The sequence below is a fragment of the Delphinapterus leucas genome, chromosome 9 (assembly GCF_059928025.1).
Source record: "Delphinapterus leucas isolate spDelLeu-1000000601 "Yukka" chromosome 9, BTC_Dleu_Yukka2, whole genome shotgun sequence".
Taxonomy (NCBI): Eukaryota; Metazoa; Chordata; class Mammalia; order Artiodactyla; family Monodontidae; genus Delphinapterus; species Delphinapterus leucas.
This window is the reverse complement of record NC_143137.1, coordinates 6,265,904-6,288,064: the sequence shown is the minus strand read 5'-3', so window position 1 is coordinate 6,288,064 and position 22,161 is coordinate 6,265,904. Positions and strand designations below refer to the sequence as shown.

At 50.2% G+C, this 22,161-nt stretch overlaps 1 protein-coding gene across 1 annotated transcript; it reads left to right on the top strand.

Moving 5' to 3' along the window:
- The first annotated feature begins 12,951 nt into the window (after positions 1-12,951).
- On the top strand, positions 12,952-16,932 carry AOC1 (amine oxidase copper containing 1). The gene is made up of 4 exons (XM_022589173.2): positions 12,952-14,847; positions 15,656-15,941; positions 16,309-16,441; positions 16,661-16,932. The coding sequence occupies exons 1-4, from the start codon at positions 13,269-13,271 to the stop codon at positions 16,928-16,930; spliced, it is 2,268 nt and encodes a 755-aa protein (XP_022444881.1). The 5' UTR covers positions 12,952-13,268; the 3' UTR covers positions 16,931-16,932.
- Positions 16,933-22,161: the final 5,229 nt, after the last annotated feature.

The window sequence follows — 22,161 nt, the reverse complement described above, 5'->3', positions numbered from 1 at the left end:
GAGTGAAGTAAGTCAGAAAGAGAAAAACAAATACTGTATAATATTGCTTGTATGAGGAATCTAGAAAAATGGTAGAGATGAACTTACTTGCAAAGTAGAGAAAGAGTCACAGGTGTAGAGACCAAACTTATGGTTACCAAGGGGAGAAGCGGGGGAGGGTTGAATTGGGAGATTGGGATTGACACATATACACTACTATGTATGAAATAGATAACTAACGAGAACCTACTGTATAGCACAGAAGGTTCTCTACATTGACTAGAGGGAACTCTACTCAGTGCTCTGGGGTGACCTAAATGGGAAGGAAATCTAAAAAAGAGTGGATATATGTATACGTATTACTGATTCAATTTGTTGTACAGCAAGAAACTAACACAACATTGTAGAGCGACTATACTCCAATAAAAAATTAATAATAAAAAAATAAAAAACCTGAGCTACATGCCTGGGCCTCATTCATCCCTCCACTGATGTGGATAATGTATGATAATAGATGTTTTCCTTTTCTTGCTGTTTATTAAATCCTACAGCTTTCAGCAGGAAGGCGGAGAAGGAGAGGAGAAGAAATGCCTGGCCGCAACTTCAGTGGCCGAGGAGCCTGTCAAGGGCTCCTGCAGGCTGCAGACTGGAATGTGGGTCTGTTCCTTTTCATGGCTGAGTAATATTCCAGCTCAAATTAACAGAAAGAGTATCAAGCTCTCAGGGTGGGGTTGGAGCTGGACCCTGAGGGTATAGAGTGAGACAGGCTTTGCCAGCCCTGGCTCTGAGGGAGACACAACCCAGCTCCCTGGGCCAGGTTCATCCTTGTCATGCCTTTGATTTGGCCCCCGGGGCTTCCTGTGGCCACTGCCTTTCTTCTACAGCAAACATCAACTGGCTCAGAGCAGCTTCTTCAATCCTGCTCCCTTCGATCAGTCCCCAACCTGCCTCCAGACCCAGGGGCTGTAACATTGAAAGTGGGCATCTGCTTTGAGGGAAATAAGGCTTTGTCCAGCACTCCAGCAAACGGGGAGTTGTATGAGAACAATGGAGTTAGAGAGCATCCTTAAGAGTAAGAAATAGGAGTTGGCAAGGGTTACGCCCAGAACCAGGCACCTGAGACTTTGGCCCCAATTGATGTTACGTATTTGCTGCTGTCACCCATCTTCCCGGAGCTTCTTTTCCTGATCCCTGACCTGGATCCCTCTGCCATTCAGCCTCGTCCCTTTATCTTATCAACCCTGTTCATCTACCTTCAGTGGGCTAGCCTGATTGCCCTCCGCCCTGTCCCCGTGACCTGCCCTCCATTGGCCTTCTAAAGGCAGGTCTAAATCTTGTCCTTATGAAGCCAGCAGCAGGTACATGAATTGCAGAGCCCAGCATAAAATGAAAATGTGGGACCCCTTTTGCAAAAGTTAAGAACTTCAAGACAGCAGTAGTAGAGCATTAAACTGCGGGCAGGGCCCTTCTTAGTGTGGAGCCTGGGAGACCCCACAGGTTGCACGTCCTTGAAGCCCGAGCTGACTCACACCATCCTCAGCTGTCCTTGCCCCAAGGGGCCCACCCCAGACCCCGTCCATGTGGCCATATTAATAGTAACCTGGTTGAGGGACTACATCAAAGAAAAATGTTTCTGCTCAGCAAAAGAAGTAATCAACCAAATGAAAAGGCAACTTACAGAATGGGAGAAAATACCTACAAATCATATATCTGAGAAGGGGTCAATATCCAAAATATATAAAGAACTCATACAGGCTTCCCTGGTGGTGCAGTGGTTAAGAATCAACCTGTCAATGCAGGGGACATGGGTTCGAGCCCTGGTCCGGGAAGATCCCACATGCTGCGGAGCAACTAAGCCCGTGGGCCACAACTACTGAGCCCGCGTGCCACAACTACTGAAGCCTGCGTGCTTACAGCCCATGCTCCTCAACAGGAGAAGCCACTGCAATGAGAAGCCCGTGCACCGAAACGAAGAGTAGCCCCCGCTCGCCGCAACTAGAGAAAGCCCGGGTGCAGCAACAAAGACCCAACGCAGCCAAAAATAAATAAATAAACTTTAAAAAGAAGAACTCGTACAACTCAATAACAACAACAACAACAAAACTAACACTCGGACTGAAAAATGGGCAGAGAAACTGAATAGGCATTTTTTCCAAAGAAGACATACAGGTGGCCAACAGGTGCATGAAAACGTGCTCAGCATCACTAATCATCAGGGAAATGCAAATCAAAACCACAAAAAGCTATCACCTCACACCTGTCAGAATGGCTGTCGTCAAAAGACAAGTGGGGGCTTCCCCGGTGGCGCAGTGGTCGAGAGTCCGCCTGCCGATGCAAGGGACGCGGGTTCGTGGCCCGGTCCGGGAAGATCCCACATGCCGCCGAGCGGCTGGGCCCGTGAGCCATGGCCGCTGAGCCTGCGCGTCCGGAGCCTGTTGCTCCGCAGCGGGAGGGGCCACAACAGTGAGAGGCCCGCGTGCCGTGGTAAGAAGTGTTAGGGAGGGTGTGGAGAGAAGGGAGCCCTCCTACACTGTGGGCGGGGACGGGAGTTGGTGCAGCCACTATGGAGAACAGTACGGAGTTTCCTCAAAAATTAAAAATCGGACTCCCATATGACCCAGCAATCCCACTTCTGAGTATATTTTCAAAGGAAATGAAAACAGGATGTGCACTGCCAGGTTCGCTGCAGCATTATTCACAGTAGCCAAGGAATGGAAACAACCTAGGGGTCCACTGACAGATGAATGGATACAGAAGATGTGGTGTATGTTTATACACTGGAATATTATTCAGCCATGAGAAAGGAGGAAATCCTGCCACTCGTGACAACATGGGTGGACCTTGAGGGCATTATGCTGTGTGAAATAAGTCTGACAGAGAAAGACAAATACTATGCGATCCCACTTTTATGTAGAATCTTTTTAAAAAAGCCAAACGTGTAGAAATATAGAGTAGAATGGTGGCTATCAGGGGCTGGGGCATGAGGCAAATGAGGAGATGTTGGTCAAGGAATACAAACCTCCAGTTAGAAAATGAATAAGTTCTGGGCATCTAATGCACAGCATGGTGGTTATTGATACCGTGCTGTATACGTGAAGGTTGGTAAGAGAGTAGATCTTAAATGTTCTCACCAGGAAAGAGAAATGGTCATTATGTGACATGATGGAGGCATTAGCTGACTGACACTACAGCTGGTCAGTTGTCATACTGCAATACGTAAGTGTATCAGATCAACACATTCTATGCCTTAAACTTACCCGCTGTTGTAGGTCAATTATATCTCAATAAAGCTAGAAGCGTAATCTAGTCGCAACTTCACCATGGAGCATGTCTTTTCCTTAGAATGCCACACAGCAATCCATCAAGACTTTTCTGACCTCTGGGTTCTAACATCTCTTCTGTGCCCCTTGTGTCCGCATGATCTGTTCATTCATGCGCTCTGAAAACAAACCTCGAGCCCCTGCCGTATGCCAGGCCCTGTGTTGGTCTCTGTATATTTGAAGAAATTAAGACACAGTCCCTGAGCTCAAGGAAGCAGATAAGAAGAGACAGACCTGTGAACAGAGAGTTACGAGCAGTGAAGGAAGGCCATGGGGGAATGGAAAAGGGGTTGAAAGAGGGGCCTTGGCATTGAGCCTTGAAGGAAGGAGCTCGGTGAGTGAACAAGGAGAATGAGAGAGAGCTTTCAGACAAGGGAACGATGTGGACCAAGCCCAGGAGGCCCCGTGGGCCTGGCCTGGTTGGGAATGGCTGGAGCACGGGGCCAGGTGATGGCAAATTAGAGGGAAAGGGATATTCCAAGAACAAAAGGAAGGTCAGGGCTGGGCTGGAAAGGGTGTTTAATGCCAACTCAATAGTATGAGTGTTATCCAATAGGCAACAGTACCCCACCAATGCGGGGAAGGCCCGTGGTCAGATTTATTCTTGCAAAAGCGTGAAGGCCAGATGGGAGAGCCTCCAGCGGAGGGTCAGGGAGTTTGGATGCTATTGTATAATAGCATCCAATAGCAATAATAATAATTTCCAGGTACAAATCATGAGGGTTTAAATATAGACCAATGGTTCTCAACAGAAGGACAATTTTGCCCCTCAGGAAAGACTTGTCAATGTCAGAAGACATTTTTATTTGTCACAACGGGAGGGGGGTGGGTGCTACTGACATCTAGTGAGTAAAAGCCAGGGATGCTGCTAAACACCCTACGAGGCACAGGACAGCCACATAACAAAGAGTGACCAGGCTCGAAATATCAGTGGTGCCAGGGCCCCTGATGAAAACGGTAGAATTTTCTCCTTGTGAACCAGTGTTCCCTAATCAAGGATGCAACCCATGGCGGTGGCTTCATTAGCCTCGAGAGCTAATCAGGAGACTTCGGTGGCGCGGCACCTGCGGGACTATTTCTTTCTCCTGGTTCTACAGAAACACTCACGCTCTCTAGATTATCGCAAATTATCTCTGATGTGTTGTGACTTTTCCAGAAACAAAATATCAAGAGTTAGCAATGGGGAAGCTGTGAGCTGTGACCTCTGGCCCACTAACCACGGACACTGGATCCATCCTCACCTGTCACGCTGCCCCTCCCCAAGACTGGACAATCTGTCCCCTACAACACAGTCATCCGCAAGGCCATAATTTCTGCCCCTTTAAGGGAGGCAGGCAGCCCAGAACTTCAAGGACACAATCTTTGCCCAAGTGTTATCTGTAACTCTCACCAATCATTAACACCAAGAGGGGAGGAGCCACACCTCAGAAATCAAGGTCATGTACAGGAAGGCCCAGCAGCCAGACAGAGACTGTGGTGAGCTGGGAAAACAGAGCAGGAAGCCAGGGAGCAGAGCCCAAATTCCAGACTTCCACACCTCACTACCCTTGGCCTACGTGAACAACCATAGCTTCACCCAGCACTTCTGCCGGCTCCATTCTTTTCTCTTTCCTTGGGGTGGTTCTTAAAGACGTTTCTCTCCACGGCCTCCATGGCATTCCCTCAAGTCCCCCTCTTCGTCCCACTTTTCCACAGACGTGCACAAGGGGCTCATGGCTCTAACCACCTCCTCCCAGACACCCCACCTCCGCCCTCCTCGGCACAGTAGCAGATTCTGCCCAGGACTCACACCCCAGCCGGGCTCCTGGGAATACACCACCCATCTCAGCTCTGCAGCTCTGCTCCTACCTGGCCCTCCAGGACAACACTCGCCTCGGCTTTGTGGAGCCCTCAGGGTGGAGCAGCTCACCTGCCCTGAGCCACACACGTGCTAGGGCAGGGGGTGGGGGGATGTGAAGAGGGCGTGCTGGGTTGGATAGTGTCCCCCCAGATTCCTGTCCTTCCTGGAACCTCAGAATGCGCCCTTATTTAGAAATAAGGTCATTGCGGGCTTCCCTGGTGGCGCAGTGGTTGAGAGTCCGCCTGCCGATGCAGGGGACACGGGTTCGTGCCCCGGTCCGGGAAGATCCCACATGCCGCGGAGTGGCTGGGCCCGTGAGCCATGGCCACTGAGCCTGCGCGTCCGGAGCCTGTGCTCTGCAACAGGAGAGGCCAGCAGTGAGAGGCCCGCATACCGCAAAAAAAAAAAAAAAAGTACAAAGAAATAAGGTCATTGCAGATTTAATTAGATAAAATGAAATTATACTGGAGTAGGGTGGGCCCTTAATCCAATGACTAGGTATCCCTGTAAGAAGAGGAGAGACATAGACACGGGGGGCGGGGGGCACGGGGGTGGAGTGGGGAATGTCATGTGACCACGGGGGCAGGGACTGGAGAGATGCGTCTACAAGCCAAGGAACCCTGGGACACCGGGGATTGCCGGCAACACCTGAAGCTGGAAGAGGCAAGCGAGGGCCCTCCCCTAGAGGTTTCAGAGGGAGACTGGCCCTGCCAGCACCTTGAGGTCAGCCTTCCAGCCTCCAGAACCGTGAAAGAATAAACTCCTGTTGTTTAAACCACACAGTGTGTGGCACTTGTTACAGCAGCCCTGGGCGTCTAACGCAGGGGAATCTAAACAGAGCCGCAGGCCTTGAGAAGCCAGCAGTCCTGAGGGCCAGCTCCTTCTGAATCCTGCAGGATCCCAGTCGGGCACAGCTCCTGCGGCACTTATTCTGTGCTACCCTGTAACATTTTTATCTTTCTATGAACATTTTTTTGTACTCCTTCAAAAAAAAAAGTGAAATGTGCACTTGTACACACTCCCTCCCTTCCTGCACAAAAGTAAGTGGTGACCTCACCATCCTTCATCCTCCAGGAGTGAGCCCTGCAGTGGTACCTGCTCCCGAGGCTGTTTCTACCCTGCGATGCAACTACCTTGTACCCACGTCCCGGGGATGGCGCTCCAGAACGACTGTATCATCGCATCCCCTCCCTCAAGCATATTTCCCTACATCTCTGCCAACACTTGGCGTCATCCAGCTTTCTCATTTCTGCCAGAAATGGGTATAAAACTATATCCCATTGTTGAAGAATTTGCACTGTTCTAAAACCACTACATTTGGGCACCTTTTCACGTGCCCTTGAGCCCTTTAGGTTTCCCCTTCTGTAAGTTACCCTGAGATTCTTCACTCATGTTTCCGTTGGGATGACTTCCTCTTTCTGGCCAATTTTTTAGGAGTTTTGTGTGTGTTTCTAGATATTAGTCCCTCTCGATATTTTTTTAAAAACAGCTTTCTTAAGATAGCATCCTCTTACTACACAATTCACCCATAAAGTAAATAATCAGATGGATTTTAGCATATTCACAGATATATACAACCCTCACCACAGTCAATTTGAGAACATTTTCATCAGTTCAAAAAGAAACCCCACATCCATTTGGTATCACCACCTGCACAACCTCCCCTCCTCAGCCTGAAGCAACCACTAATCTACTTTCTGTCTCTATAGATTTGCCTGTTCTGAATTCTTCATTTAAATGGAATCATATAATAGGTGGTCTTTCTTAACTGGCTTCTTTCATTTCACATGTTTGTTGTTTTTGTTTTTTGCGGCACGCGGCCCTCTCACTGTTGTGGCCTCTCCCGTTGCAGAGCACAGGCTCCGGACATGCAGGCTCAGCGGCCATGGCTCACGGGCCCAGGTGCTCCGCGGCATGTGAGATCTTCCCGGACCGGGACACGAACCCGTGTCCCCTGCACCGGCAGGCGGACTCTCAACCACTGTGCCACCAGGGAAGCCCCATTTCACATGTTTTAAGATTCATTCATACTGTAGCATGTATCAGTACTTCATTTCTTTTGAATGCAAAATAGCATTCCATTGTGCGGATACATCACATTTTGTTTATCCATTCATTAGTTGATGGACATTGGGCTGTTTCCACCTTTTGGCTATTATGAATAACGCTGCTATGAACATCCATATACAAGTTTCTGTGTGAGCATATGTTTTCATTTCTCATTCACTTAAGAGTGGAATTTCCGGACATATGGTAACTCTATGTTTAATCATTTGAGGAGCTGCCAGCCTGGTTTCTGAAGTGGCTGCACCGTTTACATTCCTGTGAACTCTGTAGAGGGTTCTGATTTCTCCACATCATAACCAGCACTTGTTATCTGACTTTCTGATTTCTGAAATTGCAAACAAGTATCGGGTTGATTAACAGTTTTCTCCTTCCTTCATCTAGCTGTCAGTAAATACTGAAATGACTTGCAAGAAGCAGGAAGATAATGAGAAAGACAAAAGGCATGTAATAATAAAAGAATAAGCCATCAAGAATCGGTGAGCAAGGGAATTGTGTAGCTTGGTTCTCCTTTGACCAAGAGCATCATCCCTGCCCATTTTTGCCCTTGCCATCTAACTAAGCCACTCTAGTACTATCACCCCTCCTGGCACAGGTACCTGCCCCATCCCACCCGCACTTCCCTTTCCCTTTTCCCTTCTCTGGGCTGCAGCCTCAGCCATCCTGATAGACTTTCTTCCCAGCCAACTCCTCCCTCCTTCCTGAATCCTGACAGGGTCTCAGAGATGGCTAATATGACTTCTTCTGGAGTCTCAGCTCAGTGGCTTCTCTCTCCCAAACTATTCTGTCTCTGATTCTCCATTTACACATGGGTTAAATTCTCTGTTTTTTGTTTTGGTGTCAGTCTCTACCAGCTTCTGCCTCTGTCTGTATATCTGCTTCAGGCAAGACTACTTGCTAGTAAATTTCTCCTTTTCCTTATCTCCGGCCTCTGAAACTCACCACCTACTTTAACGGACCTTGGCACAGCACAGGTCATAACAGAAGAAACACAGACAACTCCTGTGAAAGGTGTCCCTGCAGAAGGAGGATGATAGGGAAGCAGATCTAGGGCACAGGTGTTGTTGGGGAGAACAGAAGTGAACCCAGCTGCTAAAGTGGTGAAGGACTGGGCAGTTTCCAAACTTGGGTACTTGGGGTAACAGACACCTTTTGGACTGCAGCCACCAGAGCCCCGTGCACTTCCTTGTACCACTGCCCTTGCCCACTGTGGAGCCTCCTGAGCTGTAGGTCACCACCTTGGTCAGCACATGCCTCACGCTGTCCCTCCCTCCAGGGCGGGACCAGTAGAGCCATAAAGCTCAAGGAGTCAGACAAAGTCTGGCAGCAAAGGTGAGCCCAGAGCAGAGCACACAGGTATGTACTGATGGGATATCCAGGGAGAGTCAAGCAGGGGTTGACTGGGAAGGAGGGAAGCAAGGGAATATGGACATGGAGTGAAGGGTCGAGAGAAACAAGTACACAAGACACAGCCCAGAAGGTGTCACTCCAGGGCACAAGCTGCCCGGGGGCAAGATGGGAAATGTGCAGCGAGGAGGTGGCTTCTGTTCTTCGGGTGCTGGAGACGAGCAGTGGAGAGGAGAGGGTGCGTTTCACATCTCCCAGCATGGAGGTCTCACTGGCCACTAAGTTCTCCCTTCTCCCATGGCTTCATTGTCCACCTCACCCACTGCCCATTTGGACATTGGACAAGAGGATGGTCCTGGGAAAGGGAAAGGTTAAAGGAATAGCCAAGTTCGGCTTAAAGGACCGCAGGTCTCTTCCTCATCTCCCTCCTTAGCGGAGCAGAAAGCAATTTGGGGATAAGAAGTGTTGATGAAAATTCAGTTAACTACCAAGTTAAGAAGAAAAAAGGAGAATTTGATTCAAGTCAAACTGAGGATTAGAACTCAGGGAGCAGATCCTCAGAAAGCTCTGAGAGCTGCTCTGCCATTTAGAAGTGGAAGGCACAGTCATATACATTTTCAAGACAAAAGGATCATACATCAAAATGCCATATTAACATTTTACATAAAGTTCACCAAGGATGCACAGTCCAGGTAAACACACATAGAGCAAAGCAGCAAGTCACCATGACCCCCTGCAGAGCTGGGAAAGAACACTCTTCTTATAAGTGGTCACATGGCTAGCATCAGAAGAAAGGGAAAAAATTGATCTTTACTGTCCAGCAGGCACTCCCATCTTTGAGGAGCTCTGGTTAATGTGTAACGCAGATGCACCTTGCATTTTAAGGAGGGAAGGAGGGAGGCCCAAACAAACACAGAGAGAAAATTCTATGTTTAAGTTTTTCTTGTCCTACCTTAAAATGTAAATTTTATTTCATTATTTCCCCCCTTTAAGATCATTAATCTTTCAATAGAAAGCATTTGGTGATCAAATATTTGGTCCCCCAATGCCAGGATGGTTGCTTATCTGCTCTGGATCTACCATGTCCCCCAATGCCCTGTCTTAAAAGCCCAGTTCTTTCTTTCCTTTAAGGGGATTAGGCTAATAGAATGCTTGGCATGGACTGATAGGCAGCTCTAGGTTGTCCAATAAGACTTATGCCAATTTTACTCTGTATGTGAATTGTGCATGCCCACTATTTTATACAGAGCTATAGATATGATCAGTAGTTTCAAGTCATTTAGACATCGGTATTTTAGGTGGAGCTTTGAATATACATCGAGAGGCACAAGAGATTATTACTCTATAAATGATATAGAACACAATCAATATGGCCAACAACAATAACAGAAGCAGAGGTTTAAGCTATGACTCCCCAGAACTGAGCCATTTATTCAAGATTTTATTTAGACTAGAAAGGGGATTCCCCCGGGCACAAATCTGATTTCTTATGTGAGTCATTAGATGGTTATATTAGAGGACTCATCTGGTATGAGAGCACAACATTGTCTGGATTATAGCGTAAGTTTTCCCCTGCAAAGCAGTTTTAAAAATCAAGTGTCGTTTGATTTTTCAGCAGTACTTTCTCATCATAGAAACTTCAGAACTGAGTAAACTAATTGAATGTAGTAAACCAATATGGAGGTATACGCCAATGGGGAGACTTTTTATAGATGATAGAAACATCTGAAAAGTCAGTGACAGAAAGTTATGTGGGGTTATCTCGGCCTTGTGTTGACTTAGGAATTGGATGACAAATCCAACAGCAGCTAAATTGCCCCCTAGTAACTATATTCTGTGACAGTGTTACTAAAGAGTTCTCTTCCTGTCCTAAACTTTGGGGCAAAAACATAGCTAGAAATAAAACAATAACTTTTTGATAGAGAGACAGACTTTTGGTAAACAGTGCAATTGAACTGGTGGGATGGGTCTTACAGGCCTGGTATCGACTCTTGGGTCACTTGTTTGCTACTGTTGTCTATCTTCTTCTCATCCTAGCTTGGTGATGCTCGCCTTAGTTGAAGCCAGGTGCCGGAAACAGGGATCCAAGTCCATTCAAGTGGAGGGGCCTTTTTAAGATGAGAGGTGTGAGTCCATGAATTAGTGTCTTTCAGTTTGGCTGTGCATGGATTAGTTAATAATATTGATAAGTTTCTTTCCATCATGGCTGCAAAGAATCTTTTATCTGATGTCCTTTCCAACGAACAAAATCTCTAGGTTGTAATCCATGATCCTTTCCACCTACTGGGAGCTTGCTGTAAAAGTAGTTACCGATTTTTTTAATTGTCTCAATAAGTCCCTGTCAATAATATAATGTATTTCCTCAACCACTATGGGTGAAATTTTCCAAAATATTGTTTTCCCCATAAAAACCTTTTTTCAGACACCCAACGGGTTAAAGAATGTACATGTTGGAGTAAAAGCCATTGGGCTTCAATAGACACTATAGGTTTCATTTTGTTTTATCAGGTCTAAACCATATTTGTGTGGAGGGGTCAAAATTCCCCCTTTTTGTTGCCATATCTGTTTCTCTCCTTTAGAGGTGATTTCTTGAGCCTGTAGAAAGAAATCTTTTATTGAGTTAGCGGGGTGAACGGACAGCAGTGGACATTCCGGAGGCCGGACAGGACGGGTATTTAAAGCTGCCCAATTGGCTGCGGCATCCGCAAGCTGGTTTCCTTTAGCTTCTGCAGCGTCAGATTTGGAATGCCGTGTTGTTTTCCTAATTGCTAACTGTTTGGGCAGTTGTATAATGATTAATAACTCTTCAACCTGTTTTCTATTTTTTTATAAGTTGCCCTGAAGAGGTTTAAAACCGCACTGTTTTCACAGCATTCCAAAGTTGTATGCCACTCCAAAAGCATAGCAACTGTCGGTATAAATATTTGTTACCTGGGCTTCCCTGGTGGCGCAGTGGTTGAGAGTCTGCCTGCCGATGCAGGGTATGCGGGTTCGTGCCCCGGTCTGGGAAGATCCCACATGCCGCGGAGCGGCTGGGCCCATGGGCCATGGCCCCTGGGCCTGCGCGTCCGGAGCCTGTGCTCCGCAACGGGAGAGGCCACAACAGTGAGAGGCCCGCGTACCGAACAAAAAAAAAAAAAAAAAAAAAATTTGTTACCTGGGCTTAGCTAGTTGACAAGCTAGAGATAAGGCAGTTAACTTGGCTTGTTGTGCTGACTTTGTTTCTGGTAAAAAAAAAGTTTTCAATTATGTCCATTGCGGACGTTATTGCACACCTGGCTCGGCAATGTCTCGTTCATCCCATAAGTAGGACCCATCTATAAATTAAATTAGGTCAGCTTTATCGATAGCAGCTTCTTATAAGTCATTCCTGGGAACAAGAAGATAATCTGTTAACAAGATACGGTCATGGTTGTTTTCTTCCTGTGCTTCTGGAAGCAAAGTTGCAAGGTTAATGCTATTACATCAAACCAAGGTAGTATTAGGAGCAGAAAGCAACAACTTCATAAGTTAGCTGGCTTACAGAATTGTGCTGAGTGTGGTGAGAATTTAAAAGAGACTCAGCTGAGTGTATGACATAAATAGTTAAAGGAGACCTTATTACTATTTCTTCAGTAGCCTTACGAGACAGCTGTTTCCGAAATAACCCTCATACCAGGTGGAAGTCCTTTTGCTACCGAGTTTAACTTAGTTTTGGAGCATAAAGCAAGTCATCTACAGGCATTTTTGTAAAAGCATCAGGTTAAGACAATAACTGTCTATAAATGACAAAAGACTTAAAAGGCATGGTTAGGGCTTCCCTGGTGGCGCAGTGGTTGAGGGTCCGCCTGCCGATGCAGGGGACACGGGTTCGTGCCACGGTCCGGGAGGATCCCACATGCCGCGGAGCGGCTGGGCCCGTGAGCCATGGCCGCTGAGCCTGCGCGTCCAGAGCCTGTGCTCTGCAGTGGGAGAGGCCGCTACAGTGAGTGGCCCGCGTACCGCAAATTAAAAATAAATAAAGAAATAAAATAAAAAGAAGAATAGCTCGCATTTCTTGAGTGCTTCCCAGGAGGCAGGCTTTGTTCTAAACACTTTATCCTTATTGTCCAACCGATTTTTCCATTTATTTCCATTTCACCGTTGGGTGAATGGAGGCCCAGAGAGTTTAAGCAAGGAGCCCAAGGTCACACAGCTGTCCCCAATGGTGAGATGTACTAGCACTCGAAATCCGGCAGCCTGGCTCCAGAGCCACATCTTTGAACTTCTACACTAAATTTCAGATTTTATCTACATAAAAAATATCGTGTTGTATCAAAAATGCAGTTTTGCCGTCAATACCCATAGCACAATAGGCATTTTGTGGGACTTGAGGGGCACTGTGAATCTCCGAGTGACCTAAAGCTGGAGAGATAAGAGCTGCCCCGCAGATAACGCACAGAGAAGGGGAAAAGGAGTTTGCACAAGTAAGAAAATCTACGGGACTAAAAGAGGTTTACGGACCAGGGAGGAGACAGCAGAATTAAAGTCGGTGGACAGCAGAGACCAGAGCAGTGCTGGGGGCTGCATGGGTCCCCTGCTGCCACTGAGGGCTGCCTCGAGCTGGGCGGGGACGAGCCAGGAAGTGAGTCTGTGGGAAAAACACGGGGCCAAGGGATATCGTAGTCCAAGACCCGACCTGGTGGAGACCCATTTCCTCCCATAAAGCTAAGTTCATCTATTCCACTGCCTTCCAGACCATGGGGCGGAAGACCCTGGCCCTCGGCTGGGCGGGTGCTGCCATCCTGGTGCTACAGACATTGGCCGCGGCAGAGGGCTCCCCACGGACCCCCGGCAACAAGGGCAGGGTGTTTGCGGACCTGAGCGCCCAAGAGCTGAAGGCCGTGCACAGCTTCCTTTGGTCCCAGAAGGAGCTGAGGCTGCAGCCATCCAGCACGTTGACCATGGCCAAGAACTCCGTGTTCCTCATTGAGATGCTGCTGCCCAAGAAGCAACACGTGCTGAAATTTCTGGATAAAGGCCACCGGGCTCCCGTTCGGGAAGCGCGCGCTGTCATCTTCTTCGGAGCCCAGGAGCATCCCAACATCACCGAGTTTGCTGTGGGACCACTGCCCAGGCCCCATTACATGCGACACCTGCCCCACAAGCCCAGGCACCAGGCCTCCTGGGCCTCCAGGCCCATGTGCAAGGCAGAGTATACCCTCCTGAGCCACACCCTGGAGGAGGCCAGCAAACCCCTGCACCAGTTTTTCCGTCGCACCACGGGCTTCACGTTCGGAAACTGCCACGAGCGGTGCCTGACGTTCACAGACGTGGCGCCCCGTGGCTTGGCCTCCGGCCAGCGCCGCTCTTGGTTCATCCTGCAGCGCCATATGGAAGGCTACTTCTTGCACCCCACTGGGCTGGAGCTCCTGGTGGATCATGCAAGCACGAACCCCCAAGACTGGACGGTGGAGCAGGTCTGGTACAACGGGAAGTTCTACCGCAGCCCCGCAGAGCTGGCTCAGAAGTATGATGACGGAGAGGTGGATGCGGTAGTCCTGGAAGATCCGCTCGCCAAGGACAAGGATGGAGAGAACCTACCAGAGGCAGCCCTCTTCTCCTTCTACCAGCCACGTGGGGACTTCGCCATCACCAAGAACGGCCCCCGCCTGGTGCAGCCCGAGGGCCCCCGCTACAGCCTGGAGGGCAACACCGTGCTCTACGGGGGCTGGAGCTTCGCCTTCCGGCTGCGCTCGTCCTCGGGGCTGCAGGTCCTGGACGTGCACTTCGGAGGTGAGCGTATAGCCTACGAGGTGAGCGTGCAGGAGGCCGTGGCGCTGTACGGAGGACACACACCCGCGGGCATGCAGACCAAGTACATAGACGTCGGCTGGGGCTTGGGCAGCGTCACTCATGAGCTGGCCCCTGGCATCGACTGCCCGGAGACGGCCACCTTCCTGGATGCCCTCCACTACTACGACGCCGACGGTCCTGTCCTCTACCCTCGAGCCCTCTGTCTCTTCGAGATGCCTACGGGGGTGCCCATCCGGCGACACTTCAACTCCAACTTCAGCGATGGCTTCAACTTCTACGCGGGCCTCAAGGGCCAGGTGCTGGTGCTGAGGACCACTTCGACGGTCTACAATTATGACTATATCTGGGACTTCATCTTCTACCCCAATGGGGTGATGGAGGCCAAGATGCACGCTACCGGCTATGTCCACGCCACCTTCTACACCCCCGAGGGGCTGCGCCATGGGACCCGCCTGCACACACACCTGATTGGCAACATGCACACCCACCTAGTGCATTACCGCGTTGACCTAGACGTGGCAGGTAGGACTCGGGCTCGGAACCACCCTCCGGGCCAAATGTCTGCATCAGAGCAATAACTTACACTCATGGGAGATGGTGCTTAGACTCCCCCTGGAAGCGCGATACCGGGAGAGTTTACCCAGCCTGCATGCGTGGAACCTGCAGTGCTAGAAATCCGTGTGCCCCTGCAAAATGGTGAACGTGAATAGTGCCAGCTGTTCCCCTGGTGCTGCACTGACCCCCTGGGGGAGAGAAAGGTGTGCACAGGGCGGGGGAGGTGATAATGCCCAGGAGTGTAAGAAATGTCGCTGCCTGGTGCTTTGAGCGGATGCGGTGACATCGGGAATACTCCTCGTGTCTCTTGAGTTAGTGGTGTCACCTTAAAAGATGTCATGGGCGTAATGACAGGATTTGGCCTGACATCAAACCACATGTTAGAAGAGCCCCCCGTGACCAGGTGGGCAGCTTCTTCTCACTCCGCCCCTCTTGCCCCTGGGCCCAGAGGGCACTGACATAGTCTCTTCCCCTGGGGAAAGGCCAGCTGCCCCTTGCTGGGGCCAAGGCCTCAGCAAACAGACACAGAGCTCTGCTCTCAAGAGGAGGGGTGCAGAGTCGCGGTGGAATCACCGCAGCTGCCGTGCCCGACTCTGAACTGTCTGCTAGTTCCTCGGTCCCTTCCCTCCACCGCCGTCTGGCTCAGTGCACGCCCCTGATACCCTCTCCACTCCCGTGGTTTGTTGCTGGGTGTGGTCGGGAAGGAAGGCCCAGGGCGGATGAGGACACTTCAGTGCAGGGCGCTTGATTCTCCTCCTTCCCTGCACACACTCAGGCACCAAGAATAGCTTCCAGACCCTGCACGTGAAGCTAGAAAACAGTACCAACCCCTGGAGCCCGAGACACCGCCTGGTGCAGCCGACTCTCCAGGAGACGAGGTTCTCCCGGGAGCGTCAGGCGGCCTTCCTCTTCAGACAGACTCTGCCCAAGTACCTGCTCTTTACCAGCCCCAAGAAGAACCCCTGGGGCCACAAGCGCAGCTACCGACTGCAGATCCACTCCATGGCCGACCAAGTGCTGCCCCCGGGCTGGCAGGAGGAACGGGCTGTCACCTGGGCCAGGTGAGGGAGGCTCAGGAGGCCGGGAGGGCGGGAGGCTCTTCTCAGTGTCCCTGTGTTTCCCTGTGTCCGTGTGCGTCTGTGTTTCTGTCCATGAGATTCTGAGTCTATGCTGTGGTGTATCTGGGCGTGTGTGTGCGTGTGTGTGTATGTGTGCACATGTGTACGTTCTTGGTCACGTGGCTCTGTGTTTTGGGAGGGGAAGTACAGAGCCCCTGCGGAGCCCTGGAGCCTCTGTTGGCAGTGTGTCTGGCTGACTCCCGGGGATGATCCCGCATCTGAGGGAAGGCAGTAACTTTCCCCCATCATTGACCCTGAAGATGTTCCCTGGGAGGGACTGGAGGCTACCTTCTTCTCTCTGCCTGGACAGGTATCCCCTGGCAGTGACCAAATACCGGGAGTCTGAGCTATACAGCAGCAGCATCTACAACCAGAACGACCCCTGGGACCCACCTGTGGTCTTTGAGGAGTTTCTTCACAACAATGAGAACATTGAAGATGAGGTACCAGCTCTGCCCTCTTCCAGCCCCACCCTGAGACCAGATCCCCGCTCAGTCCCAAGATCTGTGCCCGGTCCCAGGATGGTGAGGGCCGGCTTGCTGCTTGGAGAGCAAGCTCGGTGGTCACTGGATTTGCCCCTTCCTTAACCATGGGGCTTAGGGGGGGTGCCCACCCCTTCCCCTCTGAGCACCCTTAGCACCGCCCACCCCTCTCTCCTGTAGGACCTGGTGGCCTGGGTCACAGTGGGCTTCCTGCACATCCCCCACTCCGAGGACATCCCCAACACGGCCACGCCCGGGAACTCCGTGGGCTTCCTGCTCCGGCCCTTCAACTTCTTCCCAGAGGACCCATCCCTGGCGTCCAGAGACCTCGTGGTCGTGTGGCCTCTGGAAAATGGCTCCACCTATGTCCAGCGCTGGATCCCTGAGGAGGACGGGGACTGCTTGATGCCTCCCCCTTTTAGCTACAATGGAACCTACAGGCCTGTGTGAAGGCCCCCTCCCCCCACTAACTCCCACCTGAAGCCCGAGTGCCCCCCCTACCCCAAGCACAGACAGGAAACCCCCTCAGGCCTCAGCTCCTATGCTGCCTCCTGCGGAAGGCGTAGCAGACGAGGCCATACACCAGGCCGGGCGTGCGGCACACACACAGATGAGAAACACAGGCCTCGGCCTCCACCCCAGAGAAGACCTCCATCGCTAAGCAAGGACACTCACTGAAATACCAGGTTGACCTATCGGGTCAGTCTGGAGAATCTGAGGCTGACGGCTCCCCCTCGGGGGGCTGTGGGAGACCCTTCTGGGGGGCTGATAGGCAGGCAATTGTGCAACCACAGGAGTACACTACGGAAAAATCGAGCAAAATTGCCAACACCTTTACCCTTTGACACACTGATCCGACTTCTCGGAGTTATCCTGGAGATCTACCTACAAACAGAGGAAAAATAGATGTACACAGTAATCCACTGCAGTACGGTTTGTACTGGCAGAGTCTGGAAACGGCCCAAACGTCCTCCTACAGGAGAGAGCCTATAGATCCGAATAAGCTATGGAGTGTCCACACAGTGCCATTTTAGGTGATTGTAGAAGAAACGAATGAACAGGGACATTCCCTATATTGATGTGGAAAGATCTTCAGGATATATACTAAGTAAGAAAATGGGTATAGAGCAATAGATAGATAGAATGCTAATCTTCGTGTAAGAGAGCAATTGTGTATTCATAAAAACCCTAGGAAAATACACGTGATTCTAAAATAAACGGCTACCTATTGTCTTCGTCCATTGAAGCTGCTGTAACAAAATACCATAGTCCGGGTGGCTTTTAAACAGCAAAAGTTTATTGCTCACAGTTCTGGAGGCTGGAAGTCCAGGATCAGGGTACCAGCAAGGTCACGTGAGGGGCTTCTTCTAGGTCAAAGACCTGTGACTTTTCGGTACATCCTCCCATGGCAGAGGGGTGAGGGGTCTTCCGGGGTCTCTTTTATAAGAACATTAATCGATACGTGAGGGCTCCACCTTCATGACTTAAGCACCTCCCAAAGGCCCCACCTCCTAACACCATCACATTGGACATTAGCGGGGACACAGGCGTTGAAACCACAGCACCTGAAGACACAGGGAGAAACGGGATGGATGAGGCAGGGAAGGGAGAAGAGATGCTCCGTTTGGCTGGGTTTCTTTGTGGGCTTTTTTCTTTTTGAGTGAAGAGAGCCTGAGGGGACCCACGGTGGGGCGGGCAGGGTGGTGGGGAGGGGCGGGGTCTCCTCCCTCCCTCTGGAGGTCGAGGGAGCCTCCAAGTGTCCCGGCCACAGCGCAGTCCCAGGTTGATGGGTCCCCAGGTGCCATCACCTCCCACCCCAGTGCTACGTTGTTTTTATTTTTTAATCATGGGAACATATTACCTACTCAAAATAATAAAATCTAAGTTTTAAAAGAAAAAGAGAAGGAGGGAGGGAGGAAGGAACTCTTATTGCTGACTAATGGGATAAAGCAGCCGGCCAGGATGGATGGATAGACGGACTCAACCCCCCACAAAGATTTCCACATTCTAACGCCCCTGGGACCTGTGAATATGTCACCTTACACGGCAAAAGGCAGGCGTTCTGCAGGTGTGATTAAGGTAAGGATCCTGAGATGGGAAATTCTCCAGGTGGCTCGATATCATCACAAGGATTTCTCAGTGTAAATCTCCTATATTGTTCTTGGGTCTGGGGTGGGTTTTTTCCTTCTGAGGGTCCTTCCCGGTAAGAGAGAGACAGGGGGTCAGAGAGGAGGGAAGCTGCCACACTGCTGACTCTGAAGTCGGGGAAGGCGCAACAAGCCAGGGGTGTCGGTGGAAAAGGCAAGGACGTGGATTTTCCCCGAGAGCCTTTATTAGCAACACAGCCCTGCAGACTCTAGACGGCAAGAGAATAAACGTGTTGCTTGAAGCCACTAAGCTTATGGCAGCTTATTTATGGCAGTGATAGGAACCAATACAACAGGTGTGGATTTCCACCCGGACGACTGTGGCTGGAAGGAAGCAGAACAAGCGAATCTTCCACTGCCCCCTCACCACCACCTATGTGTCCCCGTCTCTGCTCGGAGCTCCGTCACCCAAGCAAGCCCAGGACCAGGATCTGCCGACTGGGAACCAGGGCACACAGCGGGAGGGGGCCGAGTCCTGGCTTTTTGACTGGATGTTAATTATACAGATTCCAACCTTTCCCCCAAGACAGAAGATCGTAATTTGTTTAAGGGGACCCAGATGAGAGCAGGTTAGAAAGCAGAGGACAAGGGGCTCCTTCACATGCGTTTTGTTGTGTGTATGGGACTGTTGCATCCCCACCCACACTGGGGGCAGCTTGAAGACCAAAACCCATCCCTCACTTACCTCTGTGTCTCTTCATAGCAGGTCTGATGGTATTCTGCATTCAGTGGCCCCCAGTGGTGCTTGTTGTGTGGCTGAGTCACCAACAGCCTAAGAAATGCAAACTCCAGATTACACCTGCTCCTCGTGTCCCCTTCCCCCCACCCTGTTCTTGTTCCCTGGCCCTAATAATTTGGGCCATTTCCCTGGCTACAGCACCGCCTCCCCACCTAATGAAAACCTGAGTGTCACACTTAAAAAGGCAGCCCCAAGCACCCCAGAGTCTTCACCTCCCCCTCGTGCAGGCTCCAGACCCCTGGTGGTCCTTGCAGGCAACCACTTTTCAACCTCCTTTCCTTCTCCTCCCTTGTCAGCATTTCTCTCATTGCTCCTCCTTGCTGTAAGCATGATGCAACCCCCAGAATGTCACTGGCCAGGGATGCAAAGAAGAGGAAGGCTCAGACCCCACCCTCAAGACATCCACCCATGGTCATGCTGGGGAGACAGCCCAGAGAGTCAGTAAGTGCAGCCTGTGGGGCACTGTCATGTGATGTAATGAGACGTGGGCTTCTCTCCAACAGGCATCTTCTTGTTTTATAAAGACTGGAAGTCTGGTCCCACCCTAGAGCTGCAAATGGCCCCCAAAAGTGTCATCCTAGCGTGACCTTTGTGAACACCTTCACCAGCAGTTCATTGTGTGACCCTGACATTCTCAAGTACACGGCATCCCTGGGCAGATGAATTCTTCTTGAGCACCACGTACACACTGGGGCCACTGGCCTCGTTGTCAGGCCCTCCCCAGGCGGGAGAAGGGGGAGCAGCAGGTGTCCCCACCCAAGCCCTCGCCCCAGACCCAAGAGGGTGGGCCCCAGAAGAGGCGTGGCTCCAGAATCCTCATGACCAGTCTGACTGATCCTCTGAAAATACAGGTGGCTCCAAGAAGCCCAGGTCCAGCTAGATGGTATGGCCCAGCCAGCCAGCCCAGGGACCAGAACTTCTTGAGGACAGCTTCCCAGCACTCACAGGGCCTGAAGGAGGCACCAACAGGACAAGGTCTCTAAAGCTGGAGGATGCCAGTAAGAGCAGAGCCAACCATGAAATCCTGGGGCTCTGAGCTGTTCAAGTCTGTGCTGGTGGCCTAAACCCGTGGGCTGCCCTGTGGACCAAGCCCTCCGCCGTCACGCCCCTCCACTTTTAGGCGTCCTTAAGTCTTCCCTCTGGACACACGTGCACCCCAGAGGCCTACATCCTCAGCTTCCATCCGAGCTGGCAGCTTGTCCGGCTGTGGACCATTAGCCACCAGGACCTGAAACATCATTTGTGAGCCCCCAGTGAAAAATGCAGGCCCTGGCTCAAAAATTAAGAATTTCAAGATGGCGACAACAGAAAGTTAAACTAAGTGTGGGGCCTTTTGGACTAAAGTCATACGCCCATGAGGCTGCCCGCACCTGTTACTGAGTCCAAGCTCTCTCTGCTCGCCACAGACAGGCCAATATATAAATCGAGAGACGAGGTGTTGAGGCAAAGGAATATGACTTTATTTGGAAAGCCGGCAGACCGAGCAGATGGTGGGCTAGGGTCCCCAAAAAACCGTCATCTTCTTTCTGCAGCCATTCACAGGTGGGCAGGGTCAGAATGTCTCTCTGTGAGCTGAACAAAGGCACTTTAGTTTAACAGTCAGGCAGAGGGGCAGGGTTCCCTGTGGCGGGCCATTATGTATGCTTACAGCTATAGACAGTGATTATAATAACAAAAGCAATGAAAAGCAAAGGTTACAGTAAAAGAAACAGATTCAACGTGGAGTCAGAACAGGCTCTTCCCTGTCACACACCCACTGCTTTCCTCGGCTGCATCCCCAAAGTGGCAGACTGCATCCTGGGCTGTAAGATAGCAACGTAGTAATATAGCAAGTAATTCACAAAGCTCTTCTGCTCCCAAAAGGAAATAAATATTTATTAATTCAATATACCAGTTACAGTAAATATATAATTTTAACTAAACGTAAGCCTATGGAAACAGAGCAATTATGCAATTCTAACCCTGTTACCTTGGCAGTAAACTTTTTTAACTAAAAAGATATGATTCACTAAACACTTTTCTCAACTGTAGATTCTCCAAGGTCTAATCTTAAACTCTTGGCCAGCTTCTAAACTAGTTCTCAGAGCATGTATATTAATGGTCTCGTAAATCTCTCCTCTTAAATTCGTTCTGCTCTCTCAGTTAGGGGGAGATGTTTGGATTTTGTGTGATAATACCACCCGTGTGATAACTGACCTGCTCTTTTTAATTGCACGATTCCCTGTCCTGGGGCCACTTTGAGCTCCGCATCCCATAATCTGGAATTTCTAATGGATGAAACCAGGATAAATCTGATAAAAATGAAAACATACCAAGTGTAGATGTTGGATCCAAGGATTTGGCTAGAAAGTTAAAAGGATGCCTACCAGGGAACTCCCCGGTGGTCCAGTGGTTAAGACTCTGCACTTTCATCGCTGAGGTCACAGGTTTGACCCCCATTCAGGGAACTAAGATCCCACAAGCTGTGCGGTGCAGCCAAAAAAAAAAAAAAAAAAAAAAGACACCTACCAAACCCACAGGCTAGAGCATTCAAGGACTGGTTTGCAAAAGTCACAGTATCCCCATCAATGCCTGAGAATTGTTTCTGTGTTACAGTTACCCACTGCCACATAACAAACTGCCCCAATTTAGTGGCATAAAATAACAAATATTTTATTATGCTCCCAAACTCTGTGGAACAGGGATTCAGACAGGACACACCAGGGAAGTCTTGTCTCTGCTCCATGATGTCTGGGGCCTCAGCAGGGAGGGCTCAAAAGCTGAGAGTATCTCAGAAGACTAGGAGGAACATCTGG

What these genes read in the sequence shown, in the direction of transcription:
- AOC1 (XM_022589173.2), top strand. Translation starts at nt 13,269, where the DNA reads ATGGGGCGGAAGACCCTGGCCCTCGGCTGGGCGGGTGCTGCCATCCTG. An exon ending in CGGGCTGTCACCTGGGCCAG is followed by an intron (nt 15,942 to 16,308) that starts GTGAGGGAGGCT and finishes CTGCCTGGACAG; the next exon opens with GTATCCCCTGGCAGTGACCA. An exon ending in ATGAGAACATTGAAGATGAG is followed by an intron (nt 16,442 to 16,660) that starts GTACCAGCTCTG and finishes TCTCTCCTGTAG; the next exon opens with GACCTGGTGGCCTGGGTCAC.